The sequence below is a fragment of the Procambarus clarkii genome, unplaced genomic scaffold (genome assembly GCF_040958095.1).
Source record: "Procambarus clarkii isolate CNS0578487 unplaced genomic scaffold, FALCON_Pclarkii_2.0 HiC_scaffold_123, whole genome shotgun sequence".
Classification (NCBI taxonomy): domain Eukaryota; kingdom Metazoa; phylum Arthropoda; class Malacostraca; order Decapoda; family Cambaridae; genus Procambarus; species Procambarus clarkii.
The window spans coordinates 1,849,590-1,871,218 of record NW_027189156.1 but is presented as its reverse complement, the minus strand read 5'-3'; the positions used below and the strand labels follow the sequence as shown (position 1 = coordinate 1,871,218).

General features: G+C 49.3%; 1 protein-coding gene across 1 annotated transcript in view; it reads right to left on the bottom strand.

Annotated features, from left to right (window-relative positions):
• LOC138360836 (cilia- and flagella-associated protein 251-like) overlaps positions 1-21,629 on the bottom strand; it is a 67,348-nt gene that overhangs the window by 6,674 nt on the left and 39,045 nt on the right. The window contains exon 3 of the mRNA XM_069320352.1: positions 5,597-5,715. Coding sequence (XP_069176453.1) covers positions 5,597-5,715 — 119 coding nt within the window. The remainder of the gene's footprint in view (positions 1-5,596; positions 5,716-21,629) is intronic.

The following is a 21,629-nucleotide window of genomic DNA, read 5'->3' as shown; positions in this document are numbered from 1 at the left end:
CCCACAGACAGGACAGACTCGGCATCCTTGACTCTGAAACTGACGAAGATATACTCCCCACAGCAGTCTCTAGTTCTAATTACTTTTAAGCATGTTAGTTCTTGTAGTAAACAGCACTACCACCACCACTCTGATTTTGACGACAGTTGTGAATTGCCGCGTAGTTAGGCATGTTAAAGAGTTGAGTAGTATCCTCTTTCAACCACGTTTCAGTAAGTATAATAAGAGAATTTGTTGTCAATAGTTTCAATCAAGGCACTAACATCATCGAAATGTTTACCTAGGGATCTAACGTTCAAGTTGATTACAGACATATTGTGATTGTGTTAATACATTGTTTACATCATGTGCTGTAAAATATCTGCAATTTTGATCATTAAAGTGATGATTGTCATTGATAGTGGATAAGAGGTTTAGTTCTGGGTCTATACTTGTCTGCATAAAAAAGCTGGTTGTAGGAAAAAAAGGCAAGAATGGCAATTACAAAATAGAATTTTGATATAGAAGGGGGAAAAATATATAAACAAGACTATACAATACAAAAACAAAATGAACAAAAAAAGTAAAATGAGGTAGATTGCTTACAAGTACTCTCAGGTACACTGTAAGTAACAATTTGCAATTTGAGGTACAGGCAAAGCCAGGGGTACAATGAAGTAAGGGAGCATGGCGAGGCTAGACAAACTAGGTAATAAATGAAATCAAAGAAAAAAGTTGAATAATAAACACAGGCAAATTTAAGCTAATGATTATTAACTATAAATAGTTCAGTTATGACTGTATAATTAATAAGACCTAAAGAAATATTAATGCACTCAATTAAGTCCAGTAAATGACTAGTAAAGAGTAAATTAAAAATTAATTTAAAAAGTGAAACAAGGAGACTTAGGATACCTAGCCCGCAGTAGGTGACAAGGGGGTTAATTAAGTCGATTCATTGAGAGTGGTAATAAGGCGAGACAAACCACATTGGGAGAGGAAAGTGTTGAGGTTCTCTTTATTAGCAATTGTAAACATTTTACCCCCTGCAGTCTTTCTCACTTTAATCAAGCCATCTCTAACGAAGCACTGATGAATCGCATCTGGGTGCGATTGTTGGTGTCCTGTTACTGGTAACAAACTGCGTACTCTTAAGTCATGTGTCCTCATGGCCTTCCTCCTACCACTGTAACTGGCGATGGGAAACGGCTCTGGCGAGGTTGCATATTGGCCATACACGCTTATCTCAGGGTTACTTCATGGAGCGCCGTCATGCTTCTTATTGTCCAAATCGCAATGTCCCTCTTACAGTTGTGCATATCCTTGTTGAATGTCCTGACTTCCAGAACGAACGTGCATCTTGTTTTCTGACCATCCCTCGCTGTCGCTTGTCCCTTGATAGACTTCTTGGTGAATCAAATACTTTTGAAATTGATCGCCTTATGCATTTCTGTTCTCGTATTGGCATCCTTGGTGATGTTTAGCACACTCTGATTATTCCACACATTTGATAGTGTTACATATCCTTCCCTGTTTGGTGCCTTCTTTTGATAATTACTTACTTTACACTCGTGTGACTGCATTACCCACAGTACACAAATTTTGGATACTGTGCTAAGATTCCCCACAGCACATCATTATGAATTAAGTATTTAATGACTGAGCTACATTGCTGTAGCTCAGTCTGGTTAAATGGAAAATAAAAAGAAAGTGCATGTTTCTAATGTGTCTAATTTCACAATGCTTGTGAGTATTTTTACAGGGAGTGGGACGGGCAAAGGGAAAAAGGGGTTAGTCTGTCCGACTCGCATAACTTACCAGAGTCTATCGGTCCCTACGATGGGGACCACGTCATGCCCACAGCCGCAGGTCTATGCTCCCACACACCTGGGTGCCACTGATCGCCCTGGAAGTCCCTCAGTCGAAACACGGGGGAACTGCTACCAGCAATTCCAGCCTTGTGTCGCGGAAAAGTGAAGAAGACTCAGATTTACCTTCAAGATGTCGCTTTGTGCGGCAACAGCACTTTCTCAGTCTTGCTTGCCATAACAAAGGAGTCACAGGTCCCTCGTCCACACCTATGTTACTCGACTATCCACAAGGTCCCCAACAGTGCAGTTCAGTGGTTACACTGTTGCCTGACAGTGTTACATGTTGCTTCTCTTAGTATTAAAACAGGATTGCCAGCCACGGGTATGTTTCCATAAACATCAGTGTTGCTCCAACTGTGCCAGCCACTAGGATATTTCCATATGAAATAATACTGCTCATATATGGTGCTATAGTTTCACTCGTTAATGCTCAAATATATTGAGGGCGCACATAAACACGTCAGTAAAATTGTATGAAATTTACTAACGAAAACTACAATAAACATATATAGAATAATACATGGGTGGAAATATGAAATAGATACTCTGGAGAACGTTGGCAGCTCTCTTGCCACCTCTGGCAACTATGTCAACTGGGCAAATATCAATGGGGGGACTAGCACCCTCTCGAAAAGGGCAGCTTCATCAGCGTCGTCTGCTGCCTCACCAACTGCCACGTCATCCACACACTGTCTTCTCCAAACAGTAGAAGATACTGACTGCCCTACAGCCTATTCTAGCACTAATGTAATAAGAAACATACTAATAATGTATATGTATTTCTACCAGCCTATCTAGCCTAAACATCGAGGAGAATCTGGAGGGAAATATGATCTACCTTAATCACTCCTGTCCACAACGCCTGTCCTCCAATGGTGTGAGGTTCCACGGTTCCCAGGTCGCTCCTCCCCCCCTCTCCGTTCAGCTCGTTGATGCCGTGAGGGGGGCTGAGTGGGCGGCTCCCGGAGTGTGATGCTCCTTGGGACAGTCCTCTGTCCATTTGTAGCTTTGTGCTCCTGCTGCTGTCCTCTCAAATTGTGCTAAACAACTTTTCCTTTTCCTTTTGTTTCGTTTTTCTTCCCCCTCTTCTCCTATCTGCTTGTTGTTTCCTGCCGACCTTTTGCTTGTTTTGGTTATTCCTTTGGACTTCTTCTATTTTGACACCCGGGTGCTTGAGGAGGCATACTCTTGCACCCGTAGAACTGTAGTACCCAACGTCTCGAGCAAGGGGACCCTTTTATTGTCAATCCCCCTTTCGTCACTGAACCCGATCTCGACGGACTGACGGTTCTTAAGGTGACGTTTGTGGGGCGTATACTCACGACGCACCCCTAGGAGGCCCCGGCATGATCGGCGATAGCTTCTTGTTGGGTGTCCTGCCTCTAATTGTGGCTCCATGGTGGGTGTGGGGGCACATTCGTGAATGAATGTTTCTTTTTTGTACCTATGTTAAATTCTCTTCCTCCTTTACCTTCTCAGGCTCGTGGGCTGGGCGACCAAGCCCCCGAGTCGGTCTGTGTTGGAAGACCGGGTTCTGTAGCCTCCGCTGCATTGGGCCCCGATCTTGCTCCTCCTTAGGCCTCTCTGACTACTCCCCTCCCTCCTCTGTGGTTGGGTCGAGCCCCCAGTGGTGACTACCTCGTCCCCTGGCGCGGCTCCATCACTAGTTGTAACTACTGCGCCTTTTAACCCCCTCTCTCTCTGGGGGTTCTCACCGCCGTCCTCGTCACGGCCGCACTCGCTCGATTCCTTCCCGTTCTGATGCCTATCAAGCCTTGTTTGGTCCCGCTTCGTGGGCCAAATACTTTGATCTCCTCCCACTTGATTCTGCGCCTCCTGACGATTTCTCCCTCCATCGGCATCTTGTTGATTCCGTGGATGCCTCCGTTACTTTCAACCCCACTCGTCTCGGTACATGTGTCGTTGCTGCTCCTTTTCAGGATGCTGCTTCCCGCTTGGGTGCCTTATCCTGCCTTGGCGAGACCCCAGTTTGGGTCTCAAAGAACGCTCAGTTGAACGCCAGTGTTGGCACTATTCTCCTCCCGCCCCATGTTGCGACCGGTGTTCGGAATCTGCAGGACTGCCACGATGATATTCGGCATATCCTCGCTGCCCAAGGCCATTCTGTCCTCCAGGTGGACACGTTTACTCGTCCCTCTCGTGGTAGTCGCCGTCAACCCCTTCGTGTTGTGAAGATTACCTTTGATGGTAGGACCCTTCCACCCTGTCATTCTTGCTGGTGCCAGGTGCTCTGTCCAGGAGTACATTCCTTCTCCTCGGCTCTGCAACAAGTGCTGGAGGTTTGGGCATGGTGCCCTCTGCTGCTCTGTGACTCTCTCTCTCTGTCCTTTGTGTGGTGGCGAAGGTCACTCTATGTCGGAGTACACTTCTCCCCAGGCTTGCTGCCTCGACTGCGTTGAGGCCCATCCTACCTTCTCCCGTTCGTGTATCAATTACAAGCTTGAGGCAGCCGTCCTCAACTTGAAGCACCGGGAGCGTTTATCTTTTCCTGAGGCGAGGCGCCAGGTTCCTTGGCTCCCGCCTTGTGCTCAAGTCTTATGCTCGCGTGTTGCACTCTTCCACTCCTCGTCCTTCCCACCTTCCTCAGACTCGCAACCGTTTCTGGGCCTTGGACCCTGATACGCCCACTGCTCCTTCTGTTCCTTTGAGTTCTGTTCCGAAAGGTCCCCCCTCCTGGTCCTCTGTCTGGGGTTCCCCTTTCTTTCTACCCAGTCTGTCATGTCTCCTGTGTCGTCTTCCTCGTCTCCCTCCGTTCCTTCTTCCCATCCTTCTCCTCCGTCTCTTGACTCTCCCCGCCGCCTGTCGGTGCGGGCTGATGAACACACATGACGGCCGTCATGTGTATTCTCCTTCAGCTTCTGTGGAGACGCTGGAATCCGTTGCCCAGTACTTGGTTGCTGGGACACCTGTCTTTCAGTCAGAAGCGTAAGCCTGGCTCCTCTCCTTCCTTCTCCCCAGCGGGTAAGAAGGCTTCGCTCTCTTCCTCGGCCCCTACTTCTGACACTCGCTCCTTCCCCTCCCGTTTCGGCGGTTGCGCCCCCTGTTATCTGCTATGGAGGTTTCTTTGGCCCCAGCTTCCCTCTAGGTTGCTGCCCTTGCTGAGGTGCGCTCCCCTCTTTCTTTTTACTCTTCCTGCTGCTGTCCCTGACTGCTCCTCTCGTTTGTCTCCTTCCTTCAGGAGCCCGCCAGTCTGCTTATGGTCTGTTCTCCCGCTTCCTTCCCTCCGTCTTTGCTCAGTTTACCCATGTCCCCTAACCCTGACTTTGCTGACCCTGATTCCGACCCTGATCTTCTTTAATGTGCTATGTTGCTCTTTCGCCTTTGTTTCTTCTTTGTTCTCTGTTATTCTTTCTCTTCTCGTCGACGTCTAATCTTCAATGGAACGTTTGGGGTTATTACGCCAATTACCTTGAACTCCAACTTCTGATTTCGGGGTTTTCGCCCCTTTGTGTCTGTCTCCAGGAGCCGATGCTTGGTGCTCGTCCTGGTCGCTTTTGTGGCTTTCTTTCTCCCCCCCCCTCCCCAGCTGTTGCTGGGGCTCCTAACTCTTCTGCTCTCTTGATTCGCTCTGATGTTACCATTGTCCCCCATACTTTTTCCTTCGCCTCTCCATTGTTCTGCTGGTCGAATCTTTGTGGGGGGGGGGGGGAAATGGTACACCGTTTGTTCCTTATCTCCCCCCCCCCCAAGTGTCCCGCTTTCTGTTCCTGATCTGAAACACCTACTGGACTTCTTGCCGGAGCCAGTGCTCCTGCTGGGTGACTTCAATTGTCATTCCCTTTGGGGTGATGTTCTGACGAACACCCGGGGTCGCCTTCTTGAGCAGTTTATCCTCTTTTCTTCCCTGTCTCATCTGAATTCTGGTGAGCCCACGCATTTGGAATCTCGGACTCGCATCCTTTCCTGTTCTTTCTCTTTGCACGTCTTCTCTTTACTTAGATTTCATGTGGCATGTTCTTGATGACCTCCATGGCAGTGACCATTTCCCCAACCTTGTTACCTTTTACTCCTCACCCTTCCCTCTCCTTCCCCAGGGGGCAGTTTGCTAAAGCGGACTGGAACTTATTTTCCCTCAGTGCTGATGCTCTCTCTGACCTCTCCCTTTTGCCTCTCTCCTTCTTATTCATGACACTGTCTTCGACGCTGCCCTCCGCTCTATTCGACGCTGCCCTCCGCTCTATTCCTCGCTCTTCCTCTCGGGGTCCATGAAGTGCATTCCTTGGTAGAATGCAGACTGTGCTCGGGCTGTCTGCTGTAAGCGTGCAGCCTGGAAGAGAGCCCGCCGTCGGCAGACGGACGATTCTTTTCTTTCGGAAGGCGTGTTCGGTGGCCTGTAGGGCCATCCATACAGCTAAACGTGAATGTTGGGCATTTTATATATCCCCCATTACGTCCAAAACTCCCCTGCCACAGATCTAGAAGCGTATCCGCAAGATAGCGGGTAAGTTCTTTCCCGATGTTTCACCGGTCCTTCACCTCCGTGGTACTCTTGTGGCGGACCCGTTGCACGTTGCTACCGAACTGGGTTCCCACTTTCCTTCTGTTAGCTCTGGTCTTCATCTTCCTCAATCTTTCCTTCTTCGTTAACCTCTCCTTGAATCTTGGCATTTAGATTTCTGCACTCGTCTTCGACTTCCCTATAATGATCCCTTTCTCTCTCTGTCTCTCTCTCTCTCTGAACTTCGTTCTGCCCTGGCCCTCTGCGGTTCTACGGCGGCGGGCTCCGATGACATTCCTTATGAGATGCTTCGCCATCTCTCTCTGTGCACGTCTCGGTATATACCAAGTCTGAATAATCGGATGTAGGAGTCGTCGTCAGTCCCTGAGGACTGGCTCGATGCTGTTGTCCTCCCTGTTTGCAAGCCAGGGTCTCTGGGATCATCCCCTAAGGACTTTCGCCATATTGCCCTCAAAAGTTGTCTGCAAACTTTGAACGTATAGTAAATGTTCGTCTGTGGTTCCTGGAACACAATCACCATCTCTCCTCTTATCAATTTGGCTTCCGCAAGTGGCGCAGCACAACAGATGTCCCGGTGAACTTGGAGGTCTATATTCGTACTGCTTTTGCTGGGAAGACCATCGTTATTGCTGTCGTTTTTGTCTTGTAAAAGCCTTACGACTCGTCTTGGCAATTTCGTATTCTATCCCAGCTTCATTCATTTGGCCTTCGTGGTCATCTCCCTCTTTTTCAGCAGCTTCCTCTCTCGTCGTTCCTTTCGGGTGAGGCTTGGTACTGTTCTCTTTGCCTCATTTCAGCAATACGAAGGTATGTACCAGGGTAGTGTTCTGAGCACTACTTTTTCTGGTTGCCCTCAGTGGTCTTCTTTCCTCTCTTCCTTCAGGCGTCGTCTTCGCTCTGTCGATGATCTTACCCTTTGCTGTCAGGGTGATGATTCGCCTCTCCTTCAACGCCAGCTTCAACTTGAGATTGATGTCGTGTCGTCTTGGGCCACCGATCATGGCTTAGTTCTCTACTACAAAGACTTGTCATGACTTTAACTGGGAAACGGGTCTTTCTTCGTCCCTCTGTCACTTCATGGTCATCCCCTTGAGTACAAAGATTCCGCGAAGCTTTTGGGGTTATTTTTTGACACTACTTTGTCTTGGTCTCCACATATCTCTTACCTCAGTGTTGAGTGCTCTAAGGCCCTTGCCTTCCTTCGGGTATTGTCCCATACTTCTTGGGGAGCGGATAGGCGCGCACTCCTTGCACTACATTACTCTCTCGTCCTGTCTTAGCTCGATTATGGTTGCCCTGCTTACTCGTCTGCTTCTCCTTCTACGCTTCGCCGTCTTGATGCTTTGCATCATACTGGGTTGCGCCTCATTTCTGGTGCCTTTCGTTCGACTCCCACCCTCAGCTTGCATGTTGACACTGGCTTCCTATCTCCTCAGGATCGCCGTGATCGCTGTTGTCTTCGCTATCTTGCGCGGTCCTTGCAACATCCTTCCTCTCGCCTCTGTTGTGCTTTAACTTTTACTCCTCCTGCGGTTCCTGTTCCTCTTCATCACCTCCCTTTTTCTGTCCGGTTATCTCGCTTACAGGATTCGCTTTCCGTTCGTATTTCTAATGTTTCTCTTCGTGTTTCTTCTTTGCCCCCGTGGAGAGTCGTCCTTCCGCAGTTCTGTACATCCATGACCTGCATCCCTAAAGCTTTTACCCCTCCTACGGTTCTAAAATGCCTTTTCCTTGAGCACCTCCCCCCCGATCCTTTCCCGTAATAGTACTTAAAACGCCTTGTTTGGTCCCGCTACGTGGGATAAATACTTTAATCTCCACCATCTGGATTCTACTGATCCTGACGATTTCTCCCTCCATAAACACCTTGTTGATTCAGTAGATGTCTCTGCTACTTTTAATTCCACCAGTTACGGTACACGTATCGTCGCTGCTCCTTCTCAGGATGCAGCTACTCGCTTAGCCGCTTTGTCCTGCATTGGAGAGGCCCCTGTTCGGGTCTCCACAAACGCTCGGTTAAATGCCAGTGTTGGCACTGTTCTCCTCCCACACCATGTTGCAACTGGTGTTCGGGACTTCAAAGATTGCCATGAGGATATTAAACATATCCTCGAAATCCAAGGCCATTCTGTCCTCCAGGTGGACACGTTTACTCGACCCCCTCGTGGTCGTCGCCGTCAGCTCCTTAGAGATGTAAAAATCACCTTTGATAGTAGGGCCCTTTCGCCCTATATTATTCTTGCTGGTGCCAGATGCTCCGTTCAAGAGTACATTCCCTCTCCTAGACTTTGCAATAAGTGTTGGAAGTTCGGGCACGGTGTCTTCGAATGCACCAGTACTGTGTGTCTGTGCCCCTTGTGTGGGAACGATAGTCTTTATAAGTCAGAGTGCACTTCTCCCCAGGCTCGTTGCCTCAATTGCGGTGAAGCCCACCCTACCTTCTTACGCTCGTGTATGCACTACAAACTCGAGGAAGCCGTCCTCAACTTGAAGCACCGTGATCGTCTGTCTTTTGCTGAAGCGAGACGCCAAGTTCGTCGTCTCACCCCTTTCGCGGGCGTCTCTTACGCTCGCGTGTTGCGTTCTACCTCTCCTCGTCCTTCCCGTCTTCCTCAGTCTCTCAACTGTTTCCAGGCCTTAAACCCGACCACACCCACCACCTCCTCCTCTATTCCTTTGCCTCCTCTCCTGGATGATCTCCCTCGCGGTTCTCCATCTGGGGTTTCCCCCCTTCCTACCCAGTCCATCAGATTTCCTTTGTCTTCTTCCCCATCTCCCCCCACTCTTTCCTCCCGACCCTCCCCCCAGTCTCTTGACCCTCCACGCCACCTGTCTGTCCAGGCTGATATCCATCATCCTCCCAGCATTCTTCGTGTTGTTCGCTCTCATTCCTCTTCTCCTGCTGAGACCATTGAGTCTGTCGCCCGGTACATTGTTACTGGAACGCCTGTCTCTTCGAGTCAGAAACGTAAGCCTGGCTCCTCTCCTCCTTCCTCTCCAGCGGGTAAGGTGGTTTTGCTTTCTTCCTCACCCCCCTCCCTCTAACACTGTAACGACAATCCTCTCCCATTTCAGTGGTCGAACCCCCTGTCCCAGATATGGAGGTTTCTTTCGCCCCCGATTCCCTCTCAGTTGCTGCCCTTGCTGAGGTGCACTCAGTTCTGTCCCTCCCCCTCCTCCAGCTATCCTTGCCTGCCCCTCTCAGTTGTCTCCTCCTCCTCCGGACCCCGTCAGTCCGCCTCTGGTCTGTCCTCTTGTTTCCTTCCCTCTATCCTTACTAAGCTTACCCATGCCCCTAACCCTGATTTTACCAACCCTGATCCTGACCCTGATCTTGAATCTGATCCTGAGATTCTTTAATAATCTGTGTTCTTCTATACCTTTACTTATTTCTTGTTCTGTTACTGTACTTTCTCTTTGATAATGTCTATTCTTCAGTGAAATATTTGTGGATTTTATGCCAACTTCCATGAACTCCAACTTCTAATTACACAGTTTTCACCGCTTTGTGTTTGTCTCCAGGAACCCATGCTTGGTGCTCGTCCTGGTCACTTTCGTGGTTATTCCTTTCTTCCCCCCCCCCAGCTGTTGCTGGGGCTCCTAACTCTTCTGCTCTCTTGATTCGCTCTGATGTTCCCTTTGTCCCCTTACTTTTTCCTTCGCCTCTCCATTGTTCTACTGCTCGTATCTTTGTGGTTAAATGGTATTCTGTCTGTTCCATTTATCTCCCCCCAAATGTCCCACTTTCTCTTCCTGATCTTAAGCACCTCCTGGACTCCTTGCCAGAGCTGGTGCTTCTTTTGGGTGATTTCAACTGTCGACATTCCCTCTGAGGTGATGTTCTGGCAAACACCCGAGGCCGTCTTCTCGAACCGTTCGTCCTCTTCTCTATCTCTTCTAAATTTTGGTGAGCCCACTCATGTGGACTCTCGAACTCGCACCCTTTCCTGTCTTGATCTTTCTCTCTGCTCGTCGTCCCTTTACTTAGATTTCACGTGGCAGATTCTTGATGACCTCCATAAGTGATCATTTCCCTATCCTCGTTTCTTTTTTTTCTTTCCACCCTCCCCTTTCCTTCCCTAGTTGACAGTTTGCCAAGGCTGACTGGTGCCTATTCACACTCCGTGCTACTCTCTCTAACCTCTCGCCTCTTCCTCGCGCCCTCCTTCTTTTTTATGACTTCACTGCTGCGCTCCACTCTATTCCTCGTGCTTCTTCCCGGGGCACACGGAAGTGCGTTCCCTGGTGGAATGCGGACTGTGCTCGGGCTGTCCGCTGTAAGCGTGCAGCCTGAAGAGACATCGCCGCTAGCAGACGGCTGATTCTTTTATTTTGTTTCGGAAGGCAAGTGCGGTGGCCCGTAGGACGATTTGTACAGCTAAACGTGAGAGTTGGAAATCGTATGTTTCCCCCATTACATCAGATACTTCTGTCACAGATCTGGAAGAAGATCTGCAAGATTGCGTGGCAAGTTCGTTCCAGATGTCTCGTTGGTTCTCCACGTTTGTGGTACTCTTGTGGCGGATCCAGTGAAGGTCACAACCGAACTGGGTTCCCACTTTTCTTCTGTTAGCTCTGTTTCTCATCTTCCTCAATCCTTCCTTCTTCGTAAGCCTGTTCTTGAACCTTATCCTTTAGATTTCCGCACTCATCTCCGCCTTCCCTATAACGATCCTTTCTCTCATTCTGAACTACAGTCTGCCCTGGCCCTCTGCGGATCTATGGCGGAGGGCTCGGAAGACGTTCATTGAGATGTTTCGCCATCTCCCTCCGTGCACGTCTCGGTATTTACCGAGTCTGTATAACCAGGTCTGGGAGTCGTCGTCCGTTCATGAGGACTGGCTCGATGCCGTTGTACTCCCTATTCGGAAACCAGGTTTTCTCGGTACGTCCCCTAAGGACTTCCGCCCATTGCTCTCACGAGTTGTGTTTGCAAGCTGTTTGAGCGTATGGTAAATGTCCGTCTGATGTGGTTCTTGGAACACCATCACCACCTCTCTCTTCTCAATTTGGTTTTCGCAAGTGCCGCAGCACGACTGATATCCTGGTGAACTTGGAAGTCTATATTCATACTGCTTTTGCTGCGAAAACCTCCGTTGTTGCTGTCCTTTTTGACCTGGAAAAGGCTTATGACACGACTTGGAGATACCATATTCTGTCCAAACTTCGTTCTTTTGGCCTTCGTGGTAATCTCCCTCTCTTCCTTAAAAGCTTGCTCTCTCATCGTACCTTCGAGTCAGGCTTGATACCTCTCTCTCTGCCTCTTTTCGGCAGTATGAAGGTGTGCCCCAAGGTAGTGTTCTTAGTACTACTATTTTTTTCTGGTTGCCCTCAATGGTCTTCTTTCCTCCCTTCCTTCTGGCATCTTCTCTGCTCTTTATGTCGACGATCTTACTCTTTGCTGTTGGGGTGATGATTCGCCTCTCCTTCAACGGCGGCTTCAACTTGGGATTGATGCCGTGTCATCTTGGGCCACCAATCATGGTGGCCCAGGAAGGAAGAAAGGTGGAGGAAGAAGGTGGAGGAAGGTGGGAAGGACGAAGAGAGGAAGAGCGCACCACGTTAGCATAAGAGACGCCAGTGAAAGTGGGGGAGACGATGAACTTGGCGCCTAGCCTCGGGAAAAGACAAACTGAACCCAGTGCTTAAAGTTGAGGACAGCTGCCTCAAGTTTGTAACGTATACATGTACGGGAGAAGGTACCGTGGGCCTCAGCGCAATTGAGGCAGCGGGCCTGGGGAGAAGTGCACGCCAACTTAGAGGGACCCTCGCCTCAACACATGGGACAGAGGGAGACAGGACTAGAGGACTTGAGGGCACCATGCCCAAACCTCCAGCACTTAATGAAGAGCCGAGAAGATGGAATACGCTCCTGAACGGAGTATCTGGCACCAGCATGAATGACAGAGGATGGAAGCGTCCTACCATCAAAGATAATTTTCACAACCCGAAGGGGCAGACGGCGATGACCACGAGGGGGACGAGTAAACATATCCACCTGAAGGACAGAATGACCCTGGACTACGAGGATGGTCCAGGGTCCATCCATATGCTTGATATCCTCGTGGCAGTCTTTTAGATTCCTAACTCTGGTTGCAACATGGTGCGGGAGGAGAACAGTGCCAACACTGGCATTTAACAGAGCGTTCTTGGAGACCCGAACAGGGGTCTCGCCAATGCAGGATAAGGCGGCCAAGTGAGTCGCAGCATCCTGAGGAGCAGCAGCAACGACACAGGTACAAAGACAGGTGGGGTGGGAGGTCACAGGAGCACCTTCTGAATCTACAAGATGCCTATGAAGGGAAAAATCGTCAGGAGGGGATGAATCTAAAGGATGGAGGTCAAAGTACTTAGGCCACGTAGCAGGCCCAAACAAAGTACGGTATGAATTAGTATGATAATTATCAAAAGAAGGCACCAAACTGGGAAGGCTATGTAGCAGCACCAAATGTGTGGGATAATCAGAGGGCGCTAAATATCACTAAGGAAAGCCAATACGAGAACAGAGACGCATAAGGCGAACGATATCAAAAGTATCCAGTCACCAAGAATATTATCGAGGGACAAGCGACCGCAGGGGATGGATGGAAAACATGACACATGCTCGTCCCGGAAGTTGGGACATTCAACAAGGATATGCATGACCATAAGAGGGACAATGCAATTCGGACAATAAGGAGCAGGGCGGCGCTCCATCAAGTGACCATGAGTTAAGCGAATGTGGCCAATACACAATCTCGCCAGAGCCGTTTCCCATTGCCGGTTACGGTGGTAGGAGGACAGCCACGAGGACACAGCTCTTAAGAGTACGCAGTTTGTTACCAGTAACAGACGACCAAGAAGCCTGCCAACGGGTAAGGATGGAGGAATGGATAACTGGGGTATAAGTTGGAATAAGGAATTCTTTTATGAGAGATGGGACAAGAGCAGACAGCTTCCCTCGCGGAAGCATCCGCAAGCACACAGACACCAATATGGCTGACAATCAAACAACTCAACCGACTTAAATTTACTGTGAACAAGAAACAGCCAATGCTGAATCTCGACAACGACTGGATGAACCGGATTAAATGACCTGAGAGCCATGAGGGCAATAACAGAATCAACAACTACAAAGTGACAACCAGAAAGCAGGAGAAGAGGAGCATAGAGAATTGCATAAAGTTCCGCTGTGAAGATGCTAGTCTCCGGAGGTAAGCGACACACATAAGTGCAATCAGGAAAAACAGAGTAGCCTACACCGTCCGCAGACTTAAACCCATCGGTGAAAACGAAAATGGAGCAGGAGTGAGACGTGCTTAAGGAAAAGGCCCCCTCCCCATCCGGCCCGTTGGCGTCGTGAGGGGGCTTGGTGGACGGCTGCCGGAGTGTGATGCTCCGTTGGGCAGTCCTCTGTCCTTTTCTGGCCTTGCACTCTTGCTGCTGTCTTCTCCAATTGTGCCGGATCGCTTTTCCTTTTCCTTATGTTTCGTTTTTCTCCCCCCTCTTCTCCTATCTGCTTGTCGTTTCCTGCCGACCTTTTGCTTGTTTTGGATTATTTCTTTGGACTTCTTCTATTTTGACGCCCGGGTGCTTGAGGAGGCATACTCTTGCACCCGTAGAACTGTAGTACCCAACGTCTCGAGCGAGGGAAACCTTTTATTGTCATTCCCCCTTTCGTCGCTGAACCCGATCTCAACGGACTGACGGTTCTTAAGGTGGCGTTTGTGGGGCGTATACTCACGACGCACCCCTAGGGGGCCCCGGCATGATCGGCGATAACTTCCTGTTGGGTGTCCTGCCTCTAATTGTGGCTCCATGGTGGGTATGGGGGCACATTCGTGGATGAATTTGTCACTTTTCGTCTCTGTCGTTGAATGTTTCCGTTGTACCCTCTCAGGCTCGTGGGGTGGCGACCAAGCCCCCGAGTCGGCCTGTATTGGAAGACCGGGCTCTGTAGCTCCCGATGCGTTGGGCCCCGACCTTGCTCCTCCTCTGACCTTGCTCCTCCTCTGACCGTCCTGACTTCTTCACCCAGCTCCCCTCCCTCCTCTGTGGTTGGGTCGAGCCTCCAGCCCCCGGTGGTGACCACTTCGTCCCCTGGTGTGGCTAAGTCTTTCGTTGTGACTACTGCGCCTTTTGACCCCTCTCTCTAGATCTAGGGATTCTCAACGCCGTTCGTGGCCCAACCGCACTCGCTCGAGTCCTTCCTGTGCTGCTGCGTATCAGGCCTTGTTTGGTCCTGCTTCATGGGCCAAATACTTTGATCTCCTCCCTCTTGATTCTGCGCCTCCTGACGATTTCTCCCTCCATCGGCATCTTGTAGATTCCGTGGATGTGTCTGTTACTTTCAACCCCACTCGTCTCGGTACACGTGTCGTTGCTGCTCCTTCTCAGGATGCAGCTTCCCGCTTGGCTGCCTTACCTAGCCTTGGCGAGATCCCTGTTCGGGTCTCCAAGAACGTTCAGATGAATGCCAGTGTTGGCACTATTCTCCTCCCACCCCATGTTGCAACCGGTGTTCGGAATCTGCAGGATTGCCACGATGATATTCGGCATATCCTTGATGCCCAAGGCCATTCTGTCCTCCAGGTTGACTCGTTTACTCGTCCCCCTCGTGGTCGTCGCCGTCAACCCCTTCGTGTTGTGAAGATCACCTTTGATGGTAGGACCCTTCCATCCTCTGTCATTCTTGCTGGTGCCAGGTGCTCTGTCCAGGAGTATATTCCTTCTCCTAGGCTCTGCAACAAGTGCTGGAGGTTTGGGCATGGTGCCCTCCGCTGCTCTGGGACTGTCTCTCTCTGTCCTTTGTGTGGGAGTGAAGGTCACTCTAAGTCGGAGTGCACTTCTCCCCAAGCTCGCTGCCTCTACTGCGGTGAGGCCCATCCTACCTTCTCCCGTGCCTGTGTCCATTACAAGCTTGAGGCGGCCGTCCTTAACCTGAAGCACCGGGAGCGTTTATCTTTTCCTGAGGCGAGGCGCCAGGTTCGCCGGCTCCCGCCTTATACTAACATCTCTTATGCTCGCGTGTTGCGCTCTTCCTCTCCTCGTCCTTCCCCCCTTCCTCAGACTCTCAACCGTTTCCGGGCCTTGGACCCTGATACGCCCACTGCCCCCTCCTCTGTTCCTTTGAGTTCTCTCCCGAGGGGTCCCCCCCCCCCTGGTCCTCTGTCTGGGGTTCCCCTTCTTTCAACCCGGTCTGTCATGTCTCCTGTGTCTTCTTCCTCGTCCCCCTCCGATCCTCCTTCCCATCCTCTTCCTCCATTTATCGGCTCTCCCCACCGCCTGTCGGTGCGGGCGGATGTCCATCGCTCTCCTAATGGCCGTCGTGTGTGCTCTCGTTCGGCTTCTCCTGTTGAGACACTGGAATCCGTTGCCCGGTACGTAGTTGCTGGGACACCGGTCTCTTTAAGTCAGAAGCGTAAGCCTGGCTCCTCTCCTTCCTCTTCCCCGGCGGGTAAGAAGGCTTCGCTTTCTTCCTCAGCTCCTACTTCTGGCTCTGTTGCTCCTTCCCCTCCCGTTTCAGTGATTGCGCCCCCTGTTCCTGCTATGGAGGTTTCTTTGGCCCCTGCTTCCCTTTCGGTTGCTGCTCTTGCTGGGGTGCGCTCCCCTCTTTCTACTCCCCCTCTTCCTGCTGCTGTCCTTGACTGCTCCTCTCCGTTGTCTCCTCCTCTTCCTCCTCCTCTGGACCCCGCCCGCCCACCTCTGATCTGTTTTCCTGTTTCCTTCCCTCCGTCTTTGCTCAGTTTACCCATGCCCCCTAACCCTGACTTTGCTGACCCTGATCCCGACCCTGATATTCTTTAACGTGCTCTGTTGCTCTTTCGCCTTTGTTTCTTCCTTGTTCTCTGTTTTTGTCCTTTCTCTTCTCGTCGTTGTCCATTCTTCAATGGAACGTTCGAGGTTATTACGCCAATTTCCTCGAACTCCAACTTCTGATTTTGCGGTTTTCGCCCCTTTGTGTCTGTCTCCAGGAGCCAATGCTTGGTGCTCGTCCTGGTCGTTTTCGTGGCTATTCCTTTCTTTCCCCCCCCCAGCCATTGCTGGGGCTTTTAATTCTTCTGCTCTCTTGATTCGTGCTGATGTTCCCTTTGTTCCTTTACTTTTTCCTTCGCCTCTCCATTGTTCTGCTGCTTGTATCTTTGTGGGGAAATGGTACACAGTTTGTTCCATTTATCTCCCTCCGAGTGTCCCGCTCTCTCTTCCAGATTTGAAACACCTCCTAGACTCCTTGCCGGAGCCTGTGCTCCTGCTGGGTGACTTCAATTGTCGTCATTCTCTTTGGGGTGACGTTCTGACGAATACCCGGGGTCGCCTCCTTGAGCCGTTTCTCCTCTCTTCTTCCCTGTCTCTTCTGAATTCTGGTGAGCCCACTCATTTGGACTCTCGGACTCGCACCCTTTCTTGTCTTGATCTTTCTCTCTGCTCTTCTTCTCTTTACTTAGATTTCACGTGGCAGGTTCTTGATGACCTCCATGGAAGTGATCATTTCTCCATCCTTCTTTCCTTTTTCTCTTTTCGCCCTTCCCTCTCTTTCCCTAGGTGGCAGTTTTCTAAGGCAGACTGGACCCTATTTACCCTCAGTGCTGCTCTCTCAGACCTCTCCCTTCTGCCTCTCTCTCGCGCTCTCCTCCTTTTTCATGACACTGTCTTCAACGCTGCCCTCCGCTCTATTCCTCGCTCTTCCTCTCGGGGTCCACGGAAGTGCGTTCCCTGGTGGAATGCGGACTGTGCTCGGGCTGTCCGCTGTAAGCGTGCAGCCTGGAAGAGGCACCGCCGTAGGCAGACGACCGATTCTTTTCTTTTCTTTCGGAAAGCGAATGCGGTGGCCCGTAGGGCCATCCGTATGGCAAAACGTGAATGTTGGGCATCTTATGTCTCAACAATTACGTCCGAAACTCCTCTGGCCCAGATCTGGAAGCGTATCCGCAAGATAGCGGGTAAGTTCGTTCCCGATGTTTCACCGGTCCTTCACCTCCATGATACTCTTGTGGCGGACCCGTTGCAGGTCGCTTCCGAACTGGGTTCCCACTTTTCTTCTGTTAGCTCTGGTCTTCATCTTCCCCAATCTGTCCTTCTTCGTAAACCTGTCCTTGAGTCTCGTCCTTTAGATTTCTGCACTCATCTTCAGCTTCCCTATAATGATCCCTTCTGTCTCTCTGAACTTCGTTCTGCCCTGGCCCTCTGCGGTTCTACGGCGGCGGGCTCCGATGGTATTCATTATGAGATGCTTCGCCATCTCCCTCCGACCACGTCTTAGTATTTACTGAGTCTGTATAATCGGATCTGGGAGTCGTCGTCAGTCCCTGAGGACTGGCTCGATGCCGTTGTCCTCCCTGTTCGCAAACCGGGGTCTCTGGGTACTTCCCCTAAGGACTTTCGCCCTATTGCTCTCACAAGTTGTGTCCGCAAACTCTTTGAACGTATGGTTAACGTTCGTCTGATGTGGTTCCTGGAACACCATCACCTCCTCTCCCCTTCTCAATTTGGTTTCCGCAAGTGCCGCAGCACGACAGATGTCCTGGTGAACTTGGAGGTCTATATTCGTACTGCTTTTGCTGCGAAGACCTCCGTTGTTGCCGTCCTTTTGGACCAGGAAAAGACTTACGACACCACTTGGAGATATCATATTCTATCTCAACTTCATTCTTTTGACCTTCGTGGTCATCTCCCTCTCTTTCTCCGCAGCTTCCTCTCTCGTCGTTCCTTTCGGGTGCGCCTTGGTACCGCGCTCTCTGCCTCTTTTCAGCAATACGAAGGTGTGCCCCAGGGTAGTGTTCTGAGCACTACTCTTTTTCTAGTTGCCCTCAATGGTCTTCTTTCCTCTCTTCCTTCTGGTGTCTTCTCCGCCCTCTATGTCGATGATCTTACCCTTTGCTGTCAGGGTGATGATTCGCCTCTCCTTCAGCACCGGCTTCAACTTGCAATTGATGCCGTGTCGTCTTGGGCCACCGATCATGGCTTCAAGTTCTCTACTTCTAAGACTTGTGCCATGACTTTTACGCGGAAACGGGTTGTTCTTCGTCCCTCTTTGTCACTTTATGGTCATCCCCTTGAATACAAAGATTCCGCGAAGCTTTTGGGGTTATTCCTTGACACTCGTTTGTCGTGGTCTCCCCATATCTCTTACCTCCGTGTTGAGTGCTCTAAGGCCCTTACCCTCCTTCGGGTCTTGTCCCATACTTCTTGGGGGGCAGATAGGCGCACTCTCCTTGCTTTACATTCCTCTCTCGTCCTGTCTAAGTTCGATTATGGTTGCCCTGCTTACTCGTCTGCTTCTCCTTCTACACTTCGCCGTCTTGATGCTTTGCACCATACTGGGTTGCGCCTCAGTTCTGGTGCCTTTCGTTCGACTCCCGTCCTTAGCTTGTATGTTGACACTGGCTTCCTGTCTCTCCAGGACCGCCGTGATCGCTACTGTCTTCGCTATCTTGCGCGGTCCTTACAACATTCTTTCTGTCGTCTCTGTCGTGCTTTAACTTTTACCCCTCCTGCGGTTCCTGTTCCTCTTCACCACCTCCCTCTTTCTGTCCGGTTGTCTTGCCTCCAGGATTCTCTTTCCGTTTCGTATTTCTAATGTTTCTCCTCGTATTCCTTCTTTGCCCCCGTGGAGTGTCCCTCTTCCGCGGTTTTGTACATCCTTGACCCGTATTACTAAAGCTTTTACCCCTCCTACGGTTCTAAAACGCCTTTTCCTTGAGCACTTTTCTTCTGACTCCCGCTCCGTTTCTGTCTTCACCGATGGGTCTAAGTCGGCGGACGGTGTTGGCTACTCTGTTGTTTTTCCTGATCGCACTTATATGTGTCGCTTACCTCCGGAGACTAGCATCTTTACAGGGAACTTTATGCTATTCTCTATGCTCTTCGTCTCCTGCTTTCTCGTTGTCAGTCTTCCTTTGTAGTTGTTGTTGACTCTCGTAGTGCCCTCATGGCTCTCGGGTCCTTTAATCCGGTTCATCCAGTAGTTGTCGAGATCCAGCATTGGCTGTTTCTTGTTCACAGTAAATTTAAGTCGGTTGAGTTTTGTTGGGTTCCCAGCCATATTGGTGTGTCTTTAAATGAGCGTGCGGATGCTGCCGCCAAGGAAGCTGTCCGCTCTTGTCCCATCTCTCGTAAAGGCATTCCGTATTCCGACTTTTACCCGGTTATCCATTCCTCAGTCCTTACCCGTTGGCAGGCTTCTTGGTTGTCTGTTACTGGTAACAAGCTACGTACTCTTAAATGTTGTGTTTCCTCGTGGCCGTCCTCCATCCACCGTAACGGCGGTGGGAAACAGCTCTGGCCAGGTTGCGCATTTGCCATACTCACTTAACCCATGGTCACTTGATGGAGCGCCGCCCTGCTCCTTGTTGTCCTAGTTGCATTGTCCCTCTTACGGTCGTGCATGTCCTTCTTGAATGTCCTGACTTCCAGGACGAGCATGTGTCTTGCTTTCCGACCGCCCCTCACGGTCACCTGTCCCTCAATAGAATTCTTGGTGACTCGGATACTTTTGATATCGTTCGCCTTATGCGTTTTTGTTCTCGTATTGGCATCCTTGGTGATATTTAGCGCCCTCTGATTATTTTGCACATTTGATGGTGCTACATAGCCTTCCCGGTTTGGTGCCTTCTTTTGATAATTACTTACTTACTTACTTCTAGCATAATTGAAAAATATTAACAGGTACATTGTAAGAAAATTTGACAAAGATTATTAGGTGTATTAAAGTAAAATTTGTGTTCAGACATAACAACAATGATACAAGTTGATAGCAATGATTACAGTGGTGAAGTTGCATGGCTTAGACATATATATTGGGGTAGTGGGTAGCACAAGATACAGTGCGAGTTTGAAGCACTTGTCGGAAATTTCCGACACCAATTACGAACTCCTAACATATCATGTAATTATTGGTTTCTGTTAAGTAAATACCCACACTAATTAGAACAAAATATTTTAGTTAACCATGATAAGATAATAGTGTTTTGGTGTCTCTTGTCAGAAAGCGAGACGTATTGTCACGTTACCGAATTATATACACTTAAAATATTACTAAAACTTCTTAAACACCAGTCTAGGGATTAACATGATAATAAAAGTATTCTCTAAGACTGTATACAATTAACTAACAAATAAAATAAATGCCTCCTTCCAATTGTCAATAAGAAGACAGAAACAGAATCATTCCTGTTACGCGTCCCTGGAGCGGAGAGGAAGGAGGAAGCCATTATTATCCACTAAGTCTTGCCACAACAACACGCTAGCACGAGCACAGGAAGGAGTCTCTCACTAGTCACTGTTGCTGAGCGACGCAGGTCTCTAATAATCAGCACGACTATGCTAACCACTGGGAAGTGCTCCAGTTCTGGTTAACATATATATAATATTTCATATTTAGCCATTTATATTTATTTAATGTTAACTACTTATAACGCATGACAAGCCACCTGGAACGGGTAAGTTTCAATTAATGATATTAATCACCTTTCTTATTGTCATATCTGTCACATTTGTTGTTGTCTTTCAACCATTTGGCAAGTGAAATTGTGACTAAAGGACATATTGGCAGCATCTTGACCTAATTCACATGATTCTTGACGACGCCATTAGGCTTCCGATCAGCAAGTAGACTGATCCTACATAATCTGAACGGGTCCATTATTGAGAAAAAGACTGCATACTACAAAACCAGCTAAGCCTTGCTAAAATCAGTATTTAACTGTTCATGTAAATGTAGACTAAGTGTAGAATATACCAATTGATAAATTTTGATTTGGCAAACTATATAAAAAAATTAACGTTTTCGCTCGAGGGGCGAGTTTATTGGGCAGCGCCACTCATCCTGTGAGTGGACATACAGCCATTGCAGCATGTACAGCACTCCCCAATAGGAAGAAAGCCGCTGGGTTGATCATCTGTCACTTGTACCCAGACACAGCTGAGATTTGCTTAACTGTCTCAAGTGAACAGCTCCTCAAACAAGAAGTTTAACATCTGTCAACCCTTAAAATCTTTAGTTATCTTGCGGGTGAAAAATGGGAGAATCTTTTAAGAACAGTGTCAATATTTGACAAATAGTGTTTTCCTAACTCAATGTGGGGCTTATTATTCTACACATTTCTAATGTCCCTCAGGTGTTCATATTCACGTAGATAGTGGTCAAGGCGGTGTCCGTCACTCTCATCACAGATTCTGCAACGCCTGTGATCAACTGTTGTTTCCATTCCATATCTCCAAGGATATTTGTATCCAAGATGGATTCTCGCTATTACTGATTCTCTCCCTCGTTCTCCTCCTCTTCGGCCATAATGATTGGGATTGCCAGCTGAAACCATGTT